We start from the raw sequence: 19,296 nt of genomic DNA on the forward strand, positions 1-19,296 counted from the left end.
TTCAGTTGCTGCTTCTGAAAATGTAGAGGTTCAGTTAATATAACCTAACCTCACTGTTTCTTTTGTGGTTCACATTAAGATGATACTCCTTTACCTCAATAGCAGAGCTAACCATCTTGAGCATTTGCTAACAGTGTGTTGCTTGCGGTCTATTTAGTTGACGCTTTGCTCCGAAGTTACTTATTTACCTTTTTAAACAAAAACCAGACATATTTTGAGGCCAAGTACCTTGATAAGGGTATTAGAGCAGGAGGTGAGATTTGAACCTGAGTCCTCTGAGGCTAAAGGTGATGGAACTAACCACTACAGAACCTGCTGCTCTAACTAGATGCAATGTATATGTGGAGTGAATTGCTGAACAAGGGAAGAAAATGCGGCACGTGGGGAGGCTTGTCCACAGGGAGGATCCCCAGGATGTGACAAAAACCAAGATCTGATGAAAAAAAGCACAGGAGCATACACAAGACATGAAGCTCGGAACAAAAAACAGTTGAACCTCACCGTCAAAAGCCAAAGAAACCACTAGTGTCTATATCGATACTGTATAAAGTTGTGTATAAAGAACTTACATTAACACCAAAGTCACCAATAAAAGCATCAATTTAGCCATGAATTTATTAAAGATAAAAATTTAATTATTTTTTTTAAACATTGATTTTGATGACACATCAGGGTGTTTCTGGTCCGGGCAGTGACCAGCCACAAGGCAGCAATGAGGGGGATTTACCAGTTTTGTTAAGGGCAATACAGTGATAACAAAACCACCACAACACCTAGTAATCAGTTGACTCTTCACAGCTGGTGCTGAGCAATAGCCCTACATGCCTTTATAAAACAACAGTACAAGTAGTAGAATCAGATATCTGAACTAAAGCATTTTTATTTTTCACTGTGTAAATGTATTCAAAAAAAATTATTTATCGAACTCTGAGTAGCTAGATCATGTAACAAAAAGGATGCTTCGGAGTAGGATGGTATGAAAATATCATAATATCCTAGTTTATTTTGTATTTAAGTTTAATTCCGTATTTTTCGGTAATACCAGATGCTCCCTCCATGATTTTACAGCAGGTGGCGTAAGTATTTGTGAAGTAGTAGAAAAGTTGGTAGCTTGATTGGTAAGTTTGTAAACTGCTGAGCTTCTTCACTTCCAGCGGTTGATCCTGAGCAGCTGGATGTAGGCCAGCAGCATGCACACCGACATGATGCCCAGCAGGGCAATCTCATTCTGCCAAAAGCCCCAGAGGCTGTAGTCAATGCCTTGCATCTTCAAGTACATTTCTCCTGTCAAGCTGGCAGGTGAGGTGAAAAAACAGAAAAATAAAAAGTTACAGTAAAATATAGAAACATTTCACAGAGCTGAAATGATCATATGGAATCAATTAATTTAGCTGATATTTTTCTCCAAAGCAACTTACACTGTTAAGGTTAAAATTATTTACCCATTTACAGAGCTGGGTAATTTTACTGGAACAATTATGGGCAAGTACTTTGCTCAAGGGTATGACAGCTAGAGGTGGAGATCAAACCTGCAACTTATGGACCCAAAGGGAGTAGCTCCAACCACTTTTGTTTTGCTATGATAACACATACCCACACTACAATCACTTCTCCCAAGGAGGGTTACAGCAAACCAGGGCCTAACCCAGCAACACAGGGAGTACAGCTGGAGGGGACACACCCAGAATGAGACACCAGTCCATCACAAGGCACCCTAAGCAGGACTTGAACCCAGGACCCACCAGGGAGCAGGCCCCAGCCAAACACACTGCACCACTGTGCCCCCGCCCTCCACATACTATGGTAATAATATAGCAAATAAAGTATAATCCATTAGAAATGTTGTCTATATTGTGACACACTCAGCCCTCACACAATGAGGTCCCACTCAGCGATAACACCGGCGCAACTATATGTAAATACAAACTCAGTTCTTTTAAAAATGGGCTTTTTACACAAAGGGTGTTTTTCAGTACAAAGGCCTGATACATGACCGTTTTAACTTCCGCAACTAATATGTAATTCGGCTTGTATCAGACATTTTGGAACAGTGATAGAGCGATAGTGCTCTAATTCGGACATGTTTTTGTCCCTCAAATGGTGTTACACACACACACACACACACACACATTTTCAGAACCGCTCATCCCAAGCGGGGTCACGGGGAACCGGAGCCTACCCGGTAACACAGGGCGTAAGGCCGGAGGGGGAGGGGACACACCCAGGACGGGACGCCAGTCCATCGCAAGGCACCCCAAGCGGGACTTGAACCCCAGACCCACTGGAAGGCAGGACTGTGGTCCAACCCACTGAGCCACAGCACCCCCCCCAAATGGTGTTATTTTCCTTCAAATTTTCAACATGGTCAAACTACTTCTTTAACAGCAGCTATATATTCCTACCTGACAGTCTCAGCCAGTCATAACCACCATCCATCCATCCATCCATCTTCCTCCGCTTTTATCCGGGGCCGGGTTGCGGGGGCAGCAGTCCGAGCAGAGTCCTCCAGACTTCCCTCTCCCCGCACACCTCCTCCAGTTCCTCTGGGGGAACCCCAAGGCGTTCCCAGGCAAGCCGGGAGACATAGTCTCTCCAACGTGTCCTGGGTCTGCTCCGAGGCCTCCTCCCAGTGGGACAAGCCCGGAACACCTCCCCAGGGACGCGTCCAGGAGGCATCCGGAACAGATGCCCGAGCCACCTCAACTGGCTCCTCTCGATGCGGAGGAGCAGCGGCTCTACTCCGAGCTCCTCCCGGGTGACTGAGCTCCTCACCCTATCCCTAAGGGTGCGCCCAGCCACTCTGCAGAGGAAACTCATTTCTGCCGCTTGTATCCGCGATCTCATTCTTTCGGTCATGATCCAGAGTTCATGACCATAGGTGAGGGTAGGAACGTAGATCGACCGGTAAATTGAGAGCTTCGCCTTACGACTCCACAACAGACCGGTACAATGACCGCATTACTGCGGATGCCGCACCGATCCGTCTGTCGACCTGCCGCTCCATTTTTCCCTCACTCGTGAACAAGACCCCGAGATACTTAAACTCCTCCACTTGAGGGAGCAACTCCCCCCTAACCCGGAGGGGGCAATCCACCTTTTTCCGACTGAGAACCATGGCCTCGGATTTGGAGGTGCTGATTCTCATCCCCGCCGCTTCGCACTCGGCTGCAAACCTCCCCAGTGCACGCTGCAAGTCTTGACTTGATGAAGCCAGCAGGACCACATCGTCCGCAAAAAGCAGAGACGAGATCTCGCGGCCACCAAAACAGACACCCTCCGTTCCCTGACTGCGCCTAGAAATTCTGTCCATGAAGATAATGAACAGAATCGGTGACAAAGGGCAGCCCTGGCGGAGTCCAACGTGCACCGGGAACAGGTCTGACTTACTGCCGGCAATACGAACCAAGCTCCTACTCCGGTCATACAGGGAACGAACAGCCTGTAGCAACGAGCCCCGAACCCCATAATCCCGAAGTACCCCCCACAGGATGCCACGAGGGACACGGTCGAATGCCTTCTCCAGGTCCACAAAACACATATGGACTGGTTGGGCAAACTCCCACGAACCCTCCAGCACCCTAGTGAGGGTATAGAGCTGGTCCAGTGTTCCACGGCCAGCGCGAAAACCGCATTGCTCCTCCTGAATCCGAGGTTCGACTATCGGTCGGATTCTCCTTTCCAGTACCCTGGCATAGACTTTCCCAGGGAGGCTAAGGAGTGTGATCCCCCTGTAGTTGGAACACAATCTCCGGTCCCCCTTCTTAAAAAGAGGGACCACCACCCCGGTCTGCCAGTCCAGAGGCACCGTTCCCGAACTCCACGCGATGCTGCAGAGGCGTGTCAGCCAAGACAGCCCCACAACATCCAGAGACTTGAGAAACTCGGGGCGGATCTCATCCACCCCCGGAGCCTTGCCACCGAGGAGTTTTTTGACTACCTCAGCAACTTCAGCTAGGGTAATGGACGAGTCCCCCTCCAAGTCCCCAGCCTCAGCTTCCTCTACGGAAGGCGTGTCGGAGGGATTGAGGAGATCCTCAAAGTACTCCTTCCACTGCCCGAGAACATCCTCAGCTGAGGTCAGCAGCGCACCACTTCCACTGTAAACAGTGTTCGTGGAACACCGCTTCTCCCCTCTGAGTCGCCGGACGGTTTGCCAGAATCTCTTTGAGGCCGACCGAAAGTCTTCCTCCATGGCCTCACCGAACTCCTCCCAAGCCCGAGTTTTTGCCGCGGCGACTGCCAGAGCCGCGCTCCGTTTGGCCCGTCGGTACCCGTCAGCTGCTTCAGGAGTCCCATGAGCCAGCCAGGCCCGATAGAACTCCTTCTTCAGCTTGACGGCATCCCTTACTTCCGGTGTCCACCACCATGTTCGGGGATTGCCGCCGCGACAGGCGCCGGAGACCTTATGGCCGCAGCTCCGAACCGCCGCCCCGACAATGGAGGCGCGGAACATAGTCCATTCAGACTCAATGTCCCCCACCTCCCTCGGGACCTGGTTGAAGCTCTGTCGGAGGTGGGAGTTGAAGACCTCTCTGACAGGGGCCTCCGCCAAACGTTCCCAACAGACCCTCAGTATGCGTTTGGGCCTGCCAGGTCTGTCCAGCTTTTTCCCCTGCCATCGAATCCAACTCACCACCAGGTGGTGATCAGTTGACAGCTCAGCCCCTCTCTTCACCCGAGTGTCCAAGACATATGGCCGAAGGTCAGAAGAAACGACTACAAAGTCGATCATCGACCTCCGACCTAGGGTGTCCTGGTGCCAAGTGCACTGATGGACACCCTTATGCATGAACATGGTGTTCGTTATGGATAAACCGCGACTAGCACAGAAATCCAATAACAACTCACCGCTCGGGTTCAGATCAGGGAGGCCGTTCCTCCCAATCACGCCCCTCCAGGTATCACTGTCGCTGCCCACGTGGGCGTTAAAGTCTCCCAGTAGAACGACAGAGTCCCCAGTGGGAGCGCTTTCCAGCACGCCCCCCAGGGACTCTAAAAAGGCCAGGTACTCTACACTGCCGCTAGGCGCATAAGCACAAACGACAGTGAGAGACCGTTCCCTGACCCGAAGGCGTAGGGAGACGACCCTCTCATTCACCGGGGTAGACTCCAACACATGGCGGCTGAACTGGGGGGCTATTAATAAGCCCACACCAGCCCGCCGCCTCTCACCTTGGGCAACGCCAGAATAGTGGAGAGTCCACCCCCGATCGAGGAGAGTGGTTCCAGAACCCAAGCTATGAGTGGAAGTGAGCCCGACTATATCTAGACGGTATCTCTCGACTTCCCGCACCAGCTCAGGCTCCTTCCCCGCCAGTGAGGTGACTCAAAAACCAGAGTTGGCGCCCGAGGTTTGGGTCGGCCGGGCACTCGGCCCCGACCACCATCCAAATCACAACGCACCGGCCCCTTACGGTTTCTCCGGCAGGTGGTGAGCCCACCGAAGAGCGGCTCCACGTCATGGCTTCGGGCTGAGCCCGGCCAGGCCCCGTGGGCATAGACCTGGCCACCAGGCGCTCGCATGCGAGCCCCCCCCCCCAGGCCTGGCTCCAGGGTGGGGCCCCGGTGACCCCATACCGGGCGGGGTAAACGAAAGCCTTGATTTTTCCGTCATAAGGGGTTTTTGAACCGCGCTTTGTCTCGTCTGTCATCCAGGACCTGTCTGCCATGGGAGACCCTACCAGGGGCATATAGCCCCAGACAACATAGCTCCTGGACTCATTCAGGCACTCAAACCCCTCCACCACGGTAAGGTGGCGGTTCACGGAGGAGTCATAACCACCAATTAAGATAAATATAAATAACTGAAATATCATATTCAACACTACTATTTCTATTATGTAATATAGCAAACATTTTCCTCTAATATGACTTTCAGTGTTCATGATACCAAATGATCAAGCCATTCGTACTGCAGAGTAATACTGAATTTTTAATTGTGAACATTTTCATTAACATCTCTAAGCCAAATTATCAAGAGGCCTCTCTCTAGGGTGCACCCTGCAATACTTTAACATTTTCTGTTAACATACCTCCCCAATAGCACCCTCAAACAAGCATCCTTTGTAAAAACATTACAAAAAATCTGGGAATTGTCATTATTGTCATGCCCCTAATCACCTGCCCAACTGAACACACCTGCAGCTGAGCCCGCCGGCTGGATCCCTGAATACGACATGACAATTTTTATTCAAAAAGCTAAATTCAGTGTGATTTTAGGTGACATATTTTTGCCCAAATACCATTTTCTATAAAAAATTATGGCCATTTGATCCCCACACAACAGGAATTCACCAAATGGGGTGATTTCATGGAACAAATCACCCTCTTATGTGAGGAATAGGTATATATCAATGCTCTTAATGTCTTTAAAGATAAAACATCCTTGCTGCTTATTGCATGAAACAGAGAGAGTTGGGACTTACACTGTATAGTTATCGGTGAACACCTGGCCCCTCATCTCGTTGATAGTCACTGCCTACGTGAGGAAAAACAGAAAAGTACAAAAAAAGGAAGTCTAACCTTTCAATGAAGATACTTCAGTGCAGATACCTGCGAATAACTACATGGATATATTCCTAATGAGTCGCTACCTCAAGAAGATAAAGTTTGTATATGTGAAACACCTACAGTATGTCTCGGAAGGTGCGTGCTTCTCAAAAACAGAACTAGGGCTGGATATGAACCCCACTACCCAAGAGGTCATAGTGCCACCCACTGAACCCCTATATTTCCAAGATGAGAAACTAACGATATCATGCATGTCCATCTGACTTTTCCTTGAAGAAATTCAAGTTCTCTGTAAAAGGGAGAAGAAGAATGCGTAGTAGATTTAAGATTCAATTTCCTTTCACCTCCAGTCCATAGCGAAATATACTGGCCCATTTCATCCATGACATCCAGCTGAGCATGGAGTTAAGGTTCACAAGGAAGCCACCAAAAACCTGGGGGAGTAGACAGACTGGCAATAAGGTGCTGACCCATGGTGGCAGCCACCTTACAAGATTTAATGGTTGAACAACCTTTATCATCATTATGGCCATCAGTATCATCAGGAAAACTAAGGTTTCCTGTATTTGTCGGATCTCACCATCATAAAGACGAAGGGCAGAGCGATGAGGATGTTCGCCATGGCAAAGGAGGACACGCTGGCACTCACCAGGAAGGCAAGACCCACAGCTGACAGGCTCACCAGGCTCATAGTGAGAGCAAACAAGAGGAAGGCCTCAACATCTGTCTTCAGTCCTGAGAGAGAAGGAACATGAACATGTTGGTCCAGACTGCTGCATTTTATACTGTAGTCACTGTCCAAGTGATTGATGGCAGCACTTCATCAGTCTCATTGCCATTTCTGTTGTGGGCTTGGAGTTGTGGAGAGTGAATTCACTTTGTATGTGGAGGAAGAATATGTTTTAAAAATGTTGCAGAATTAGTATTATTATGCTATGTGATAAGTGTACCTACACCTGGACAGCTAGTAACGTAGTGATTAGATTTGCTTTATTTGGACCCAAAGGTTGCACATTCAAATCCCCCCTGTAGTTGAAGCAACCTTCAGAAAAGTACTAACCTTAAATTGCTCCAGTAAAATTTCCCATCTCTATAAATGGATAAATAACTGTAAGTTTCTTTGGGCAGAAAGTGTCAGCTAACTAAAAAAATGTAAGTGTACCCCATCTGTGTTCGGACTCCTCGCCAAGCCTCATTCCCTGCATTTATTTTCCTCACTCAAGGTGAAATCTCTGCTCACACATAGAGCCCCCATTTTCTCCGTGCCAGACTTTTTTTGTGATCTCTACTATCATTAACTCCTTGTTTTTCTGTGGTTCCTTCCCATCTATCTTTAACTTCCCGTTTCTCATCACTTTATGAGAAATCCTCGCTGGACCCAAACTTAGTTGATAATTTCAGGCTAGTTTCTCTCTTCTTTTGTTTTTTTCTCAGAAACTCTTGAACATGCAACGTACATGTATTATTTACCCAGAATTATCTCTTTGATGGTGCTCAGTCTGGATTTGAGGTCAGCCATTCCACCGAGACTGCCTTTCTTGCAGGTCAGAAGCTCTTCAGTCAACTAGAGTGGCCTTCCTGCCCTTGGTCCTCATTCTACTCAACTTCCATGTTGCACTTGACACTGTTAACTACTAGATCCTGCTTTCCTGTCTTTGACATACTGGTATCAAAGCATCAGCACTGAAATGGTTTCATTCATATCTGTCAGACAAATCCTAAGAGGGTCTTTGGCATGGCTCCCTGTTTCCCCCATCAATCGCTCTCAGCTGGTGTTCCACAAGGGCCTTTACTCTTCTCCAATGACACCTCTTCCCTTGGCTCTGTCATGAGGTCCTCCTATCACTGTTATACTGTTGATACCCAGCTCTTCTTCCCTTTTCTCTTAGTCACTTCAGACATATTCTCTTATATCACAGTTTGCCTCTCAGACATCTCTTCTTGGATGACTGACCACCACCTACAACTCAACCTCTCAAAGATCCTTCAACTCCTAGCAACTAGGACCTAACTTGTTATCAAACTTAGCAGCTCTCTAATTTCACTCGTTTACTGCCAGCTACTGCAACACCCTCTTGTCTGATCTTCCAACTTCTGCCATTAAACCTTTCTAGTTGATGCAAAATGCCACTGTGTGAGGTATGTTGGACTGGCCAAAGCATTTCTACGTATCTCCTCACTTCGTCTCTCTCTACTGGATTCCTGTAACTGCTTGAACCAAGTTCAACAGTCTGGTTATGGTCTACAATGCAATCAACAGATGTACTTCTCGATACCTAGAGGCCCTGATCACTCTTTGCAACCCAAGGACAATGCTATACTCCTCCACCTCTGGCTGCTTGGTGAACCCATGCACGAGAGGTCTAAAATCAAAAGCCCAAAGGTCACAGCTTTGAATATATTGTGGTGGAATGAGCTTCCTATCTTTCGCAGAACTGCTGAGCTCCTTTCAACATTCATGGAGGGTTTCAAAACATATCTCTTTCATACTCACTTCTTTCTTGGTCTCCTGTTGGCCACATAAACCTGTTCTGCATTATCTATCACTTTTCTTATCACAATTGCTTTTTTATTTCCTGTCAGCTTTAAAGGCAGCCGCTTGTTTAATGGGTGTAAAATGCACTTTTGTTCACTTGGAGCGGCAAGTTGCTATGAAGTGTCTGGCAAATGAGTAAATGTAAACGAATAAATCTAAGAGTGTGTACTGTATGAATGAGGAATAAAGATGTGTGCGTTTACTGGGTTTTATGGTAATAGTCTTAGGTGAAGACATATTTGTAATGTAGGTTCAGTGAATTTAGAAAGTGATTTGTCAGGAATTGGGTGAATGCTTAGAGTAAGAAGATAACCAGGGATTGGTAGTGTGAAAAGGAAAAGTGCGTTTGTGTGTTTGGTACAGGCAGAGGGACCCATGTTTGAATCCCTTCCACTATAGTACCATACAACAAGTTACTTACTCTAAAATTACTAAAATCCAATAAGAAAATTATTCCTCCATTTTAAATGTTGGACAAATTGTGTGGTAAATCTGTGAATGTGAGAAAGAATTCCGAGTCTAGTTTTTTTATTGGGGATATTTCGAAAGTGTGAACTGTGGGCTTCTAGGTAACAGTAAATTTGAAGGATGAGCACAGGGAGATCTGGCACTCCCACTCACCCATCATATAGTAAGCAATGCTGGAGAAAATAAATACTGGAACGATGCGATTAGGGACAAGATCCGCAAACACCTTGGACAGGAAGTAGACAGAAGTGCGATAATATCCACTGGAGTTCTCGTGGCTGTGGGATGGAGAGAATTCAGAGGGACTCCATTAGTACTTTAAACATAAAAACACATTATCACTCCAAACACACACACACACACACACACACTTTCAGAACCGCTCATCCCATACGGGGTCACGGGGGAACCGGAGCCTACCCGGCAACACAGGGCGTAAGGCCGGAGGGGCAGGGGACACACCCAGGACGGGACGCCAGTCCGTCGCAAGGCACCCCAAGCGGGACTCAAACCCCAGACCCACCGGAGAGCAGGACCCGGTCCAACCCACTGCGCCACCGCACCCCCTCAACTCCAAACAATGATCGGTAAATAAAAGAATTTTTTTTTAAATTACATTTTTAATGAATACAATAAAGGGACGATTATTGTAAAAGGAGTGAAAATAAAATACACTGTAACTGGCAGCAACACAGACACTGTACACAAGAATGGCAAACCAGAAGAGAAACATATGTTTATCATGCTTACATGAAAAGAGCTCTCTCATTAATAAAGAGCTCTACTGCAGACAGGTTTCCGAAGACCATGTTGATGATGAGAAAGAAGAACGCTCCTATCCTGCTCGTAGGAAACACACCATGAGTGTTACCCGCTTGTGTGAGCGACAAGGGTGGATCACCAAAGTAGAGAAGACATATCTGATAACACAAGCAATGAAGCCATAAAATGGATGGGTGAAGAATAGGGCAACGGCGGATAACAGTGAGTCATGTCTTTGGGAATTCCTTCTTAGTAACTCAAGAAAACCCCTGAGTCAATTAGAAAAACTGCTGTCACTGCAGCCCAGATGCATGAACGTATGAAAACAATTATATTGTTTTCTGTGAAAGTTTTTAATAGGTGGCTGGGCTCTGCATTTAGACAGGGGATTGAATTCAGCTTAGCCTGTGGAGTTTGCAAGGTCTCCATGTGTTCATGTGGGTTTCCTCCAAGTGCTCCGGTTTCCTCCCACAATCTAAAGATATGTGTTTCAGGTGAACTGGCGACTATAAATTGCCCACAGTGTGTTTGCCCCATCATGGACTAGAATCTCACCCAGGACAGATGTACTGTGCATCACACCCTATGTTTCTTGGATAGACTGTGGACCACTGCAACGATGCAATGGCCAAGCAATTATTGATAGTGGATGGTTGTATGAATGTTTATTCATTAGTTTTATGACCATCCTGGGTCACAACAACATAAAAAAAAAAAAACAGTGGTCCAAGAAACAGGAAATACGTCCACATATATAGAACATGGGCAGAAGACATAAAGGTTGTAATATTTCGCATGTATGCATTTTTGAAAGGGTAGGAAATTAAACAGTTAGCAAATTATGAAAATGTGTGGGCGGGATGACTCAGAGGACAAGATCTGCTTCTATTTGTGTTATAAAAGTCAAGGATACAGTGTTGTACAATGCAGACAATGACAGTGTGGGGGAAGTTGAATCAATGGTGAGAAATGTGACGCCTTTTTCCAATGCGATGTGCATTTCTATGAGCTGTACGTCGCTTTGGAGAAAAGCGTCTGCTAAATGAATAAGTGTAAATGGAAATGTAAATGTAAATCTGGGGTTACATAATGGGTTTTGCTTGCTGGTACAGTGGTGCAATATTACCTGTTTTGCAGTGCTTCGGGGAGGGTGTGAGGAATTTGGAAGTAGATCAGACCCACCAGCACAGCAAAGATGATGTTGAGAATGAGCTGTGCATAAGACGTCTGTGGGTTCCTCAAGATGTTCTTCACAGTGCGGCCACAAACCACACGTAGCTGAAAAATTGCTATATTTATACACTCCCAACTACTCATATGCGCCGAAAGACACACATAAGAAGATTTCACAGCCCTTATATGGAGTTCTTTCAAAACCCCATAGAAAATTTACCTTAATATGTTTGAGTTTAGAGTGTACTTACTTTTTCAATTTCGTTATAATTTATTCTTATGTTATTATTATTTCAGTTTTTAATTTTCCTATATTATATTAGTCATGATGTGGTATTCATTTATGTCTTATTCAGTTTTCCCCATTACATTTTATTTTTCTGCTGTGAAAGTCCTAGGCTCAACTCTCACCTTCAGCTGTAGTACTTACCCAGAACTGAAATTGTGACAACTACCATGCTCTATAAACATGTAAAAAAGTGCAAGCTCTGCTTTGTATTGTATCTCCTCCCTTGGACTTCAGCACCTTTGAGTGGAGAGGTCAGAAGTGATACCTGGTAGAGGAAGGGTGTCGCGTAGCTTGACTGTTCTCTCACTGCCGTCACGCTAGGCTCCACCGCCTGCTTCATCTGCTTTAGTTGCTCTGTCAGCTGCCTGCAGAAGTGTGACTGCCGGTACAGCTGGGACAGGGAGCCCTCTCCTCCCGAGACTGGACAACCAAGCCAAGAAGACAGAAGCAGAGTGGAGAAAAAGAGTGCAATGATGTGCATTCCTTGCATTAACACTGGACTGAAACACAACATGAGCTGAGTTTCCACCTGCATCAGGTAATCCAAGCACAGGGTCGATCTCTCCGTTTATGACGTCCAAGAAGAAATCAGCAGGGTTGTTAAACACTTCGCATTTGTATCCTGCAAAAGCACAAAGACATTGTCTTGGAAAATACCAAAATCAAAGAAATCACATTATTAAAAAAATATTTTTATTTAATTGCAGAGGCAGAAAGTAACGCTTCAGTTAATGGTAATTCACCGCAGAGCGCCACCACCCTTTGAGTTCTTCTGCTATTGGATCTTCTGACCTTCCTAAATTAACTGTCCATCTGATCTTCATATTTTAAGCTCTATTTTTAAAGCCTTTTCCAACCTCCGGAAAAATGTGTGTGTGTGTGTGTTTGATATAGCAAAACCGTCCCCTGGATATTCTTGGCTTGCATGCACTCACACCATTTTTTCCCAAGAACAGAAGAGGAGGAGTGATGTGAAAAAGGGTTTCCATCACTGATGACCTTCACACCCAAAGTCAACTCCCATTTTGTAGATAGCTGTATGTGTATTTATTAAGGTTTGAGATTAATTTTATGTTCCTCAGTGTCCCACTCTAGTCTCTTTTACTGTCAGCCACATTGGGGCTTTGAGCCCCCACACTTACCTCGTTCTACCATCCAGTAATGTCATTCTCTCACTCTCCAAATCCTTACCGAGATCCTCAAAGTACCCAACAGCCTGGTTTGCCGGCCCAGCATAGATGATCTCTCCCTTGTTCATGAGGGTTAGATGGTCAAACTGCCGGAAGATGGAGAATCGCGGCTGGTGGATGGAGAAGATGATTGTCTTCCCATTCCTCGACAGTCTGCAGTTAGAACACAAAAATTTACAGGAGGCTTGAGCATGACTCTTGTAAATGGTCACCAGTAGAATATGGCGAATAAATGTTTGTTTCATTAATGTAGGGAACATCTTGCCATCTGAAAATTTTGGGTTTGAATCCCACCTTCTACTGTAGTAACCTTCAGTAAGATATTTACTCTAAACTGTCACAGTGAACATTAGTAAATCACCGGAAGCTTCCTAATGTAACAACGGAAGTAAACTTGAGCACAAGTGTTAGCTAAATAAGAATATCATAATAATACGTATAAGGCTCTAAAGACATGAAGAGAGATGAGAATGACCTCTGAAGCAGAGCAATGATGGAGTTGGCAGTGTTGGCATCCAGGCCAGTGGTGGGCTCATCAAGGAAGAGTAGTGATGGGGACGTGATGAGCTCCATCCCAATGCTGCACCTCTTCCTCTCTCCTCCGGAAATTCCTCGTAGAAATTCTGTCCCAATCTGGAGAACCACAGCTGTGTGTCGATGGACTGTGGTGAGCAATAGCTTGTGTGCATGACTACATGGGTCTGTGCAACACACTCTTCCTCCTCCTTATGAAGGCAATGCACGAGGTATTTAATGAAAGACCCTGTAAAGTTGAATTCTAGTAACCTGAACGGGTGAATTTTGGGAGATGACCCTATTTGTTTACGCTAAGTTGTCTTACATGCGTGATACATCTCCTGTTTTCTTCTCAGGTCAATTTACATTTGTGTGTCTGTGCTGTACAAAATGGCACTATGTATGCCGGTGTGTGTGTGCCATGTTTGGAAATACCTTGGTATCTGCACAATCCTGCAAGCACAACTCCTCGAGAACATTGTTGACTCTGAACACCTTGTCTTGGGAGGAGAACTGGTCTGGAGGAAGTCGCAGATTAACAGAAAAGGCCAAGTTCTCCCTGACTGTCAGAGTGCCCATGAGAATGTCATCCTGGTATGAATGAGAGAAACACAGAGTGCAACAAGGATATTTAGAGGGATGGACCCCCAAATTACGAGAATGTTCAAGAGTTTCACGACAGAATGGGAAAATAAAAAGCTTCTGCCAGTTACTGGAGCTTGGCGGCAATTTGCCTACTGGACGTGACAGGTGGTTGTCACATGGTTTGAGCACAAAGGCTGCTGATAACGTGATGATTGTCAGAAAAAAATAAGAGTATTTTTAAAAAATAAACCTTACATAACCACATTACTGGTGTTTCATAACCTCATTTTTACCTGATTGACTAACATGCTCTTATGTCATATATATATATATATATATATATTGAAGATGTGTGTGTGTGTGTGTATATATATATATCAAAGATCAGGTCAAATCTGAAAGAACGTTTCTTGTGGTCTTATATTGCCAGGTGACCTTTGACCTCATCTTAACGCCAGAAGCCGCTCACCTGAACAACATAGGCAGAACTTAGTCTCAAGTCAGAAGTCACAACTTTGCTGTCCACCAACACCTCACCAGAGCAAAGTCCTTGAGGGTCCTTCCTCCCTGCTATGACATCCAGCAACCTGCACAAGGAGAATGTGATAATGATCTCTTCAGAAAGGGTGGAGCCCTTTGTCAGTTTCAGTTTCACTACACAATTGGAATCTATTCAAAAAGCAAAGGTGAAAAAATATGACACTTTGGATAAACAAAAGACAATGTTACTTTGGGTGAAGTTATTACAAACACTAATTTTCAATAAAATAAGTGGTTACTGTTAACACACACACACACACACACACACACACACACACACACACACACACACACTTTCTGAACCGCTTGTCCCATACGGGGTCGCAGGGAACCGGAGCCTAACCCGGCAACACAGGGCGTAAGGCCTCAGTGAACACACCCAGGACGGGACGCCAGTCCATCGCAAGGCACCCCAAGTGGGATTCAAACCCCAGACCCACAGGAGAGCAGGACCCGGTCCAACCCACTGCACCACCGCACCCCCTTACTATTAACTCCTCAGCACCAATACTTTATGTAACAATGATTTACAATGTACTGTGTTATGCTTATTTTATTGGTCTTTAAAACAGCAGAGGGTTACAACAGGTTGCAAAAAAGAATACAAAGAGCAAATGCAAATATGTCCACATATATAGAGCAGGAGCTCAGGGTCAATAGATAACAATATAACACAGTCATGATTATTGAGCACTTTCCAATAACTTTCATAAGGGTGAACATATATTCCAGAATTCATTACAGTTGTGATGCAAATCAAATGTCAATTTTTCAAGTGGGAGACATTTAAACACTTCCATCATCCATATGTTTACAGATGGAACTTCTGGTGTACACCCCAACATTAAAATAGATTTCTTTGCAAGATTTGTAAGATTAGTTAACCTAACTCTAACATCATGAAGAAAGGAGTTTTGGTTGTGATTTAAGAGAGCAGCTGGGGAGAAACCAGTTTTTTTTGCTTTTTTTTAGTATTGTCACAGCATGGACTGCACAATAACTCTGTAATTATAACAATTATAATCCTGTGTTACTATGCAATCCATTCTGTGATATTACAATTATAACACAAATTTACTCACGAGGTTTTTCCACTTCCAGTGGGGCCCATGATAGCGTTCATCCCGGGCTTCATGATCCCACTACAACAGACAAAAGTCTTATCTGACTGAATTCAGCACTGGAAAATTAACGAACACCGACACGTGATCCACTGGGATCCTGAAACTACAGTAAAATTCTGACCTTTTTCATTGTTATGAGTTATTTCCCATAAGGCAGCAGCTGCTGGAAATCGTGCAACTGATATAGATCTTGAAAGATAAATTCAGCAAGGACGCTTGAAAACTGTCAAAAATCAGCAAATCCTCACCCCTAAAAAACTCAGAATTCAAGTCCTTTCGTTCCACCCACTGTAATGTTATAGAACAAGTGACTTACTTAAGATATGCATGATTCACACTACATATGTAAATTTAGTTTTGGGACATGAAAAGTGGCAAAAAAGAAGCAGAGCTTGTGAGCTGGTTGTGTTGTGCCACATATCTGTCTCATATCAACATATTAAGTCTCTGTTATTAAATATAATAATTCCCTATCAAAGAGTGTGTGTGTGTGTGTGTGCGTGTAAACAGCAACATATCACTGAGCTCGCCAGTTGAGAGTTGTAGGAATCCAGCTGCCTTCACTTTGTTGGAACTGATAGTTTCTTTACAAAATTCTTGTTTTTTTTTGAGAATCTGAGATGAGGCACAATAAAACTTAAATACAAAATTTACATTTACTCATTTAGCCTACACTTCTCTCCAAAGCAGCTTACAATATTAAAGCTACCTTCAAGTATTTACCCATTTATACACACACAGTCTGAAACCACTTGCCCGAGCAGGGTTGCGGCAAACCGGAGCCTAACCCAGAAACACAGGGCGCAAGGCCGAAAGGGAGAGGAAACACACAGAACAGAGTGCCAGTCTGGCCGAAGGCACCCCAAGCAGGGCTTAAACCCCAGACCCACCACACAGCAGGCACTAGTTGAACCCACGAGGCCACTGCATCCTACTATCATTTGTACAGCTGGGGCAATTTAAGGTGAGTACCTTGCAGGAAGTCTAACTTTATTTTATGGTATGACATATTCATCCGTCCATCTCTGCTTTCTCTCAAAACAAAAGTTATCCAAGTTCTTTTAGTCATTGCTTATGGAAATTTAACAGCTACACAGGTGCTTTCTATTTTAGAACTTTCTAGAACATGCAGTGTCAAAGTAACAATAAAAACTACAAAAGACCTTAATTTATGATGGGGAAAGGGATTGTTAAATATGTAAAATAGCAAAAAGCGAAGACATTCCTTTCCAAAATGGCACTGTTGTCCAAGTTCTAACATTATAACCCTTTGTGACCACCGAATGCATGTCTCTTACACACCTGACATCCTTCAGGACGTCCTTCTTGTGTCCCTTCCTGCAGAAGAATCCCTGCTTCTCTGTGATGCAGTAGCAAAGGTTCTGGAAGGTCAGGGTGGGTCCATACAGGTCCATGCTGCACTCTTCCATGACCAGAGGGTACGATTCAGAAAGTGAAGTCTCGTGTCTAGCTCCGTTGTCTAAAGCGATGCCTGTCACTGGTCCTATGTTACAGCAGCATTTCAGTGTTTCCCGCTCACACCCTTTTGAAGATCAGCCCAGCCAAGTGAAGCTCTAATCCTGTCTAATCCACATCACTTGAAGTTCAGAACTAGTAAATATGTTTTCCTTCCTTTGTGCCCGACTCTTTGTGTACATAAGCTTGTACTTTGGATTCAGGAGGAACGTCACTGAGAGCGTGAAGCCACGGGTGGATCATTGCCAACACTCCTGTCTGGAACATCTAACGCTTTGTCACTAAAAGACAATGATGATATTATGTCATGTGCACAGCAGTAGATGTACACATGGACAGGAGGGGACTTGCGAGCAAGGCCATCCACCAGGGCACCACAGGAGCAGAGCACTGGCAGTCAATTCTATGAGTAATACTACAGCTGAAGATTCACAAGTGGCAAACACTGAAATAATATAGGACATCCACCAATATTTTTGTGTCCTTAGTAGCAAACCCAACAGGGCAGGGCAAGGAAGGACAGCTACCAGCTCTTGGACCTGTACGGATTTTTCCCACTGTGGGAACCTTAAGCTTTTGCTTTCCTAGTATTTTTCTCTTTTAAATATGGCATATAATTATTTGACTTTTATAGTATATAATTATTTGTACAATTATTGTGTATAAATTTGTCGCATCCTCGTCAGCCAGCACATCGGCAACACCTGCTGCTCCCTGATGGGAGAAAGAATAAAGGGGAACGGAGAGGAGATGTCAATGCGGAACCTCACTTTGAGCAACCGCTACTTTCCAATCGACCTGTGTTTCTTGCCACTCCCTTTGACTCTTCGACTTTCTGCGTGTCCTTGTTTCGACCACGATTCTTGTCTAGTCCTTTAAACAACGTTTGCTGATCGCCTGACCCTTGCACATCCCTCGACCATCCTTTTGCCTGCTCCCTGTTTTTCCAAATAAAAGGAAAACACCATCTGTGCCTGAGTCCGTCGCCTTCCTGAACACCATGACCATGACAAAATTGCAATTACACACACACACACACACACACACACACACACACACACACACATTTTCAGAACTGCTTGTCCCATACAGGGTCACGGGGAACCAGAGCCTACCCGGCAACTCAGGGCGTAAGGCTGGAGGGGGAGGGGACACACCAAGAACAGGACACCAGTCCATCACAAGGCACCCCAGACCCACCGGAGAGCAGGACCATGGTCCAACCCACTGCGCCACCGCACCCCCCAAATTGCAATTACTATTCAATTAAATAAATTTTTATAGAACACTTTTCTCACACAGTGACAGAAAGAGCTGAACAAAGGGATAAGACAAATAAATAAGATAGTTGGCTATATACTAAAATATATTATCCATGCAGTTATTAAAGCTGTAAGTATGCCTACTGCTAATAAAGGCAAGGAATAAAAACTCTCACATACTTACACAATATCCATAACCATTTGTCCCAAGCAGGGTCGTGGCAAGTCGGAACCTACCCCAGCAGTGCAGAGTGCAGGGCCGGAGGGGGAGGGGACACACCCCAGACGGGATTCCAGTCCACCGCAAGGCACCCTAAGAAGGACTCAAATCCCAGACCAACCATGAAGTAGGCCTCGGCAAGACCTGCTATGCTGCCACACCCCACCATGGACTAAAATGCTCCTAACTGAAAATCAAGGGAAAAAAAACCCTCTGGGGGTTCAAGTGCCAGTGCCTACCCACTTATCCTGGGCATTCTAGATTAAAAATTACCTTTAAGTCAATGTACTACTACTAAAATAATAGCATTGTAGATGAATGTTAATTTGATTTCCCAGTTCAGAGGTATGGCTGTTTCATCATGGAAGGGCGGCCATCAACTTCAGTCAGTATGGAGTGCTGGTATCACGGGCGGCCGGCCTCCTCAGGTCTTACGATAGGGAAACAATATTCAACAAGAAACAAATTGTTAGTGAATGATGACTTGTCGAGACTACAGAGGTTAATACAGAGGAAAAGCTGGGAAACACTGAAATTATATATATGTTATACACCAGCTGGTGGCGTAGTGGTTAGAGCTACTGCCTTTGGACTTAAAGGTTGCAAGTTTGATATCCCTCTCTGCCTGCAGTACCCTTGAGCAAG

The 19,296-nt window shown here is 45.2% G+C and overlaps 1 protein-coding gene across 1 annotated transcript; it reads right to left on the reverse strand.

Moving 5' to 3' along the window:
* Positions 1-668: 668 nt before the first annotated feature.
* On the reverse strand, positions 669-17,213 carry LOC108923763 (ATP-binding cassette sub-family G member 2-like). Its single transcript, XM_018734713.2, has 15 exons — positions 16,996-17,213; positions 15,652-15,711; positions 14,499-14,616; positions 13,880-14,035; positions 13,404-13,561; positions 12,930-13,081; positions 12,268-12,360; positions 12,004-12,158; positions 11,403-11,554; positions 10,265-10,354; positions 9,668-9,792; positions 7,091-7,245; positions 6,855-6,944; positions 6,426-6,478; positions 669-1,292 (listed from the first exon to the last, which is right to left on the reverse strand). Exons 1-15 carry the CDS (start codon positions 17,121-17,123, stop codon positions 1,145-1,147), a joined length of 1,833 nt encoding a protein of 610 aa, XP_018590229.1. The 5' UTR covers positions 17,124-17,213; the 3' UTR covers positions 669-1,144.
* Positions 17,214-19,296: the final 2,083 nt, after the last annotated feature.

Source organism: Scleropages formosus, chromosome 3 (assembly GCF_900964775.1).
Source record: "Scleropages formosus chromosome 3, fSclFor1.1, whole genome shotgun sequence".
Classification (NCBI taxonomy): domain Eukaryota; kingdom Metazoa; phylum Chordata; class Actinopteri; order Osteoglossiformes; family Osteoglossidae; genus Scleropages; species Scleropages formosus.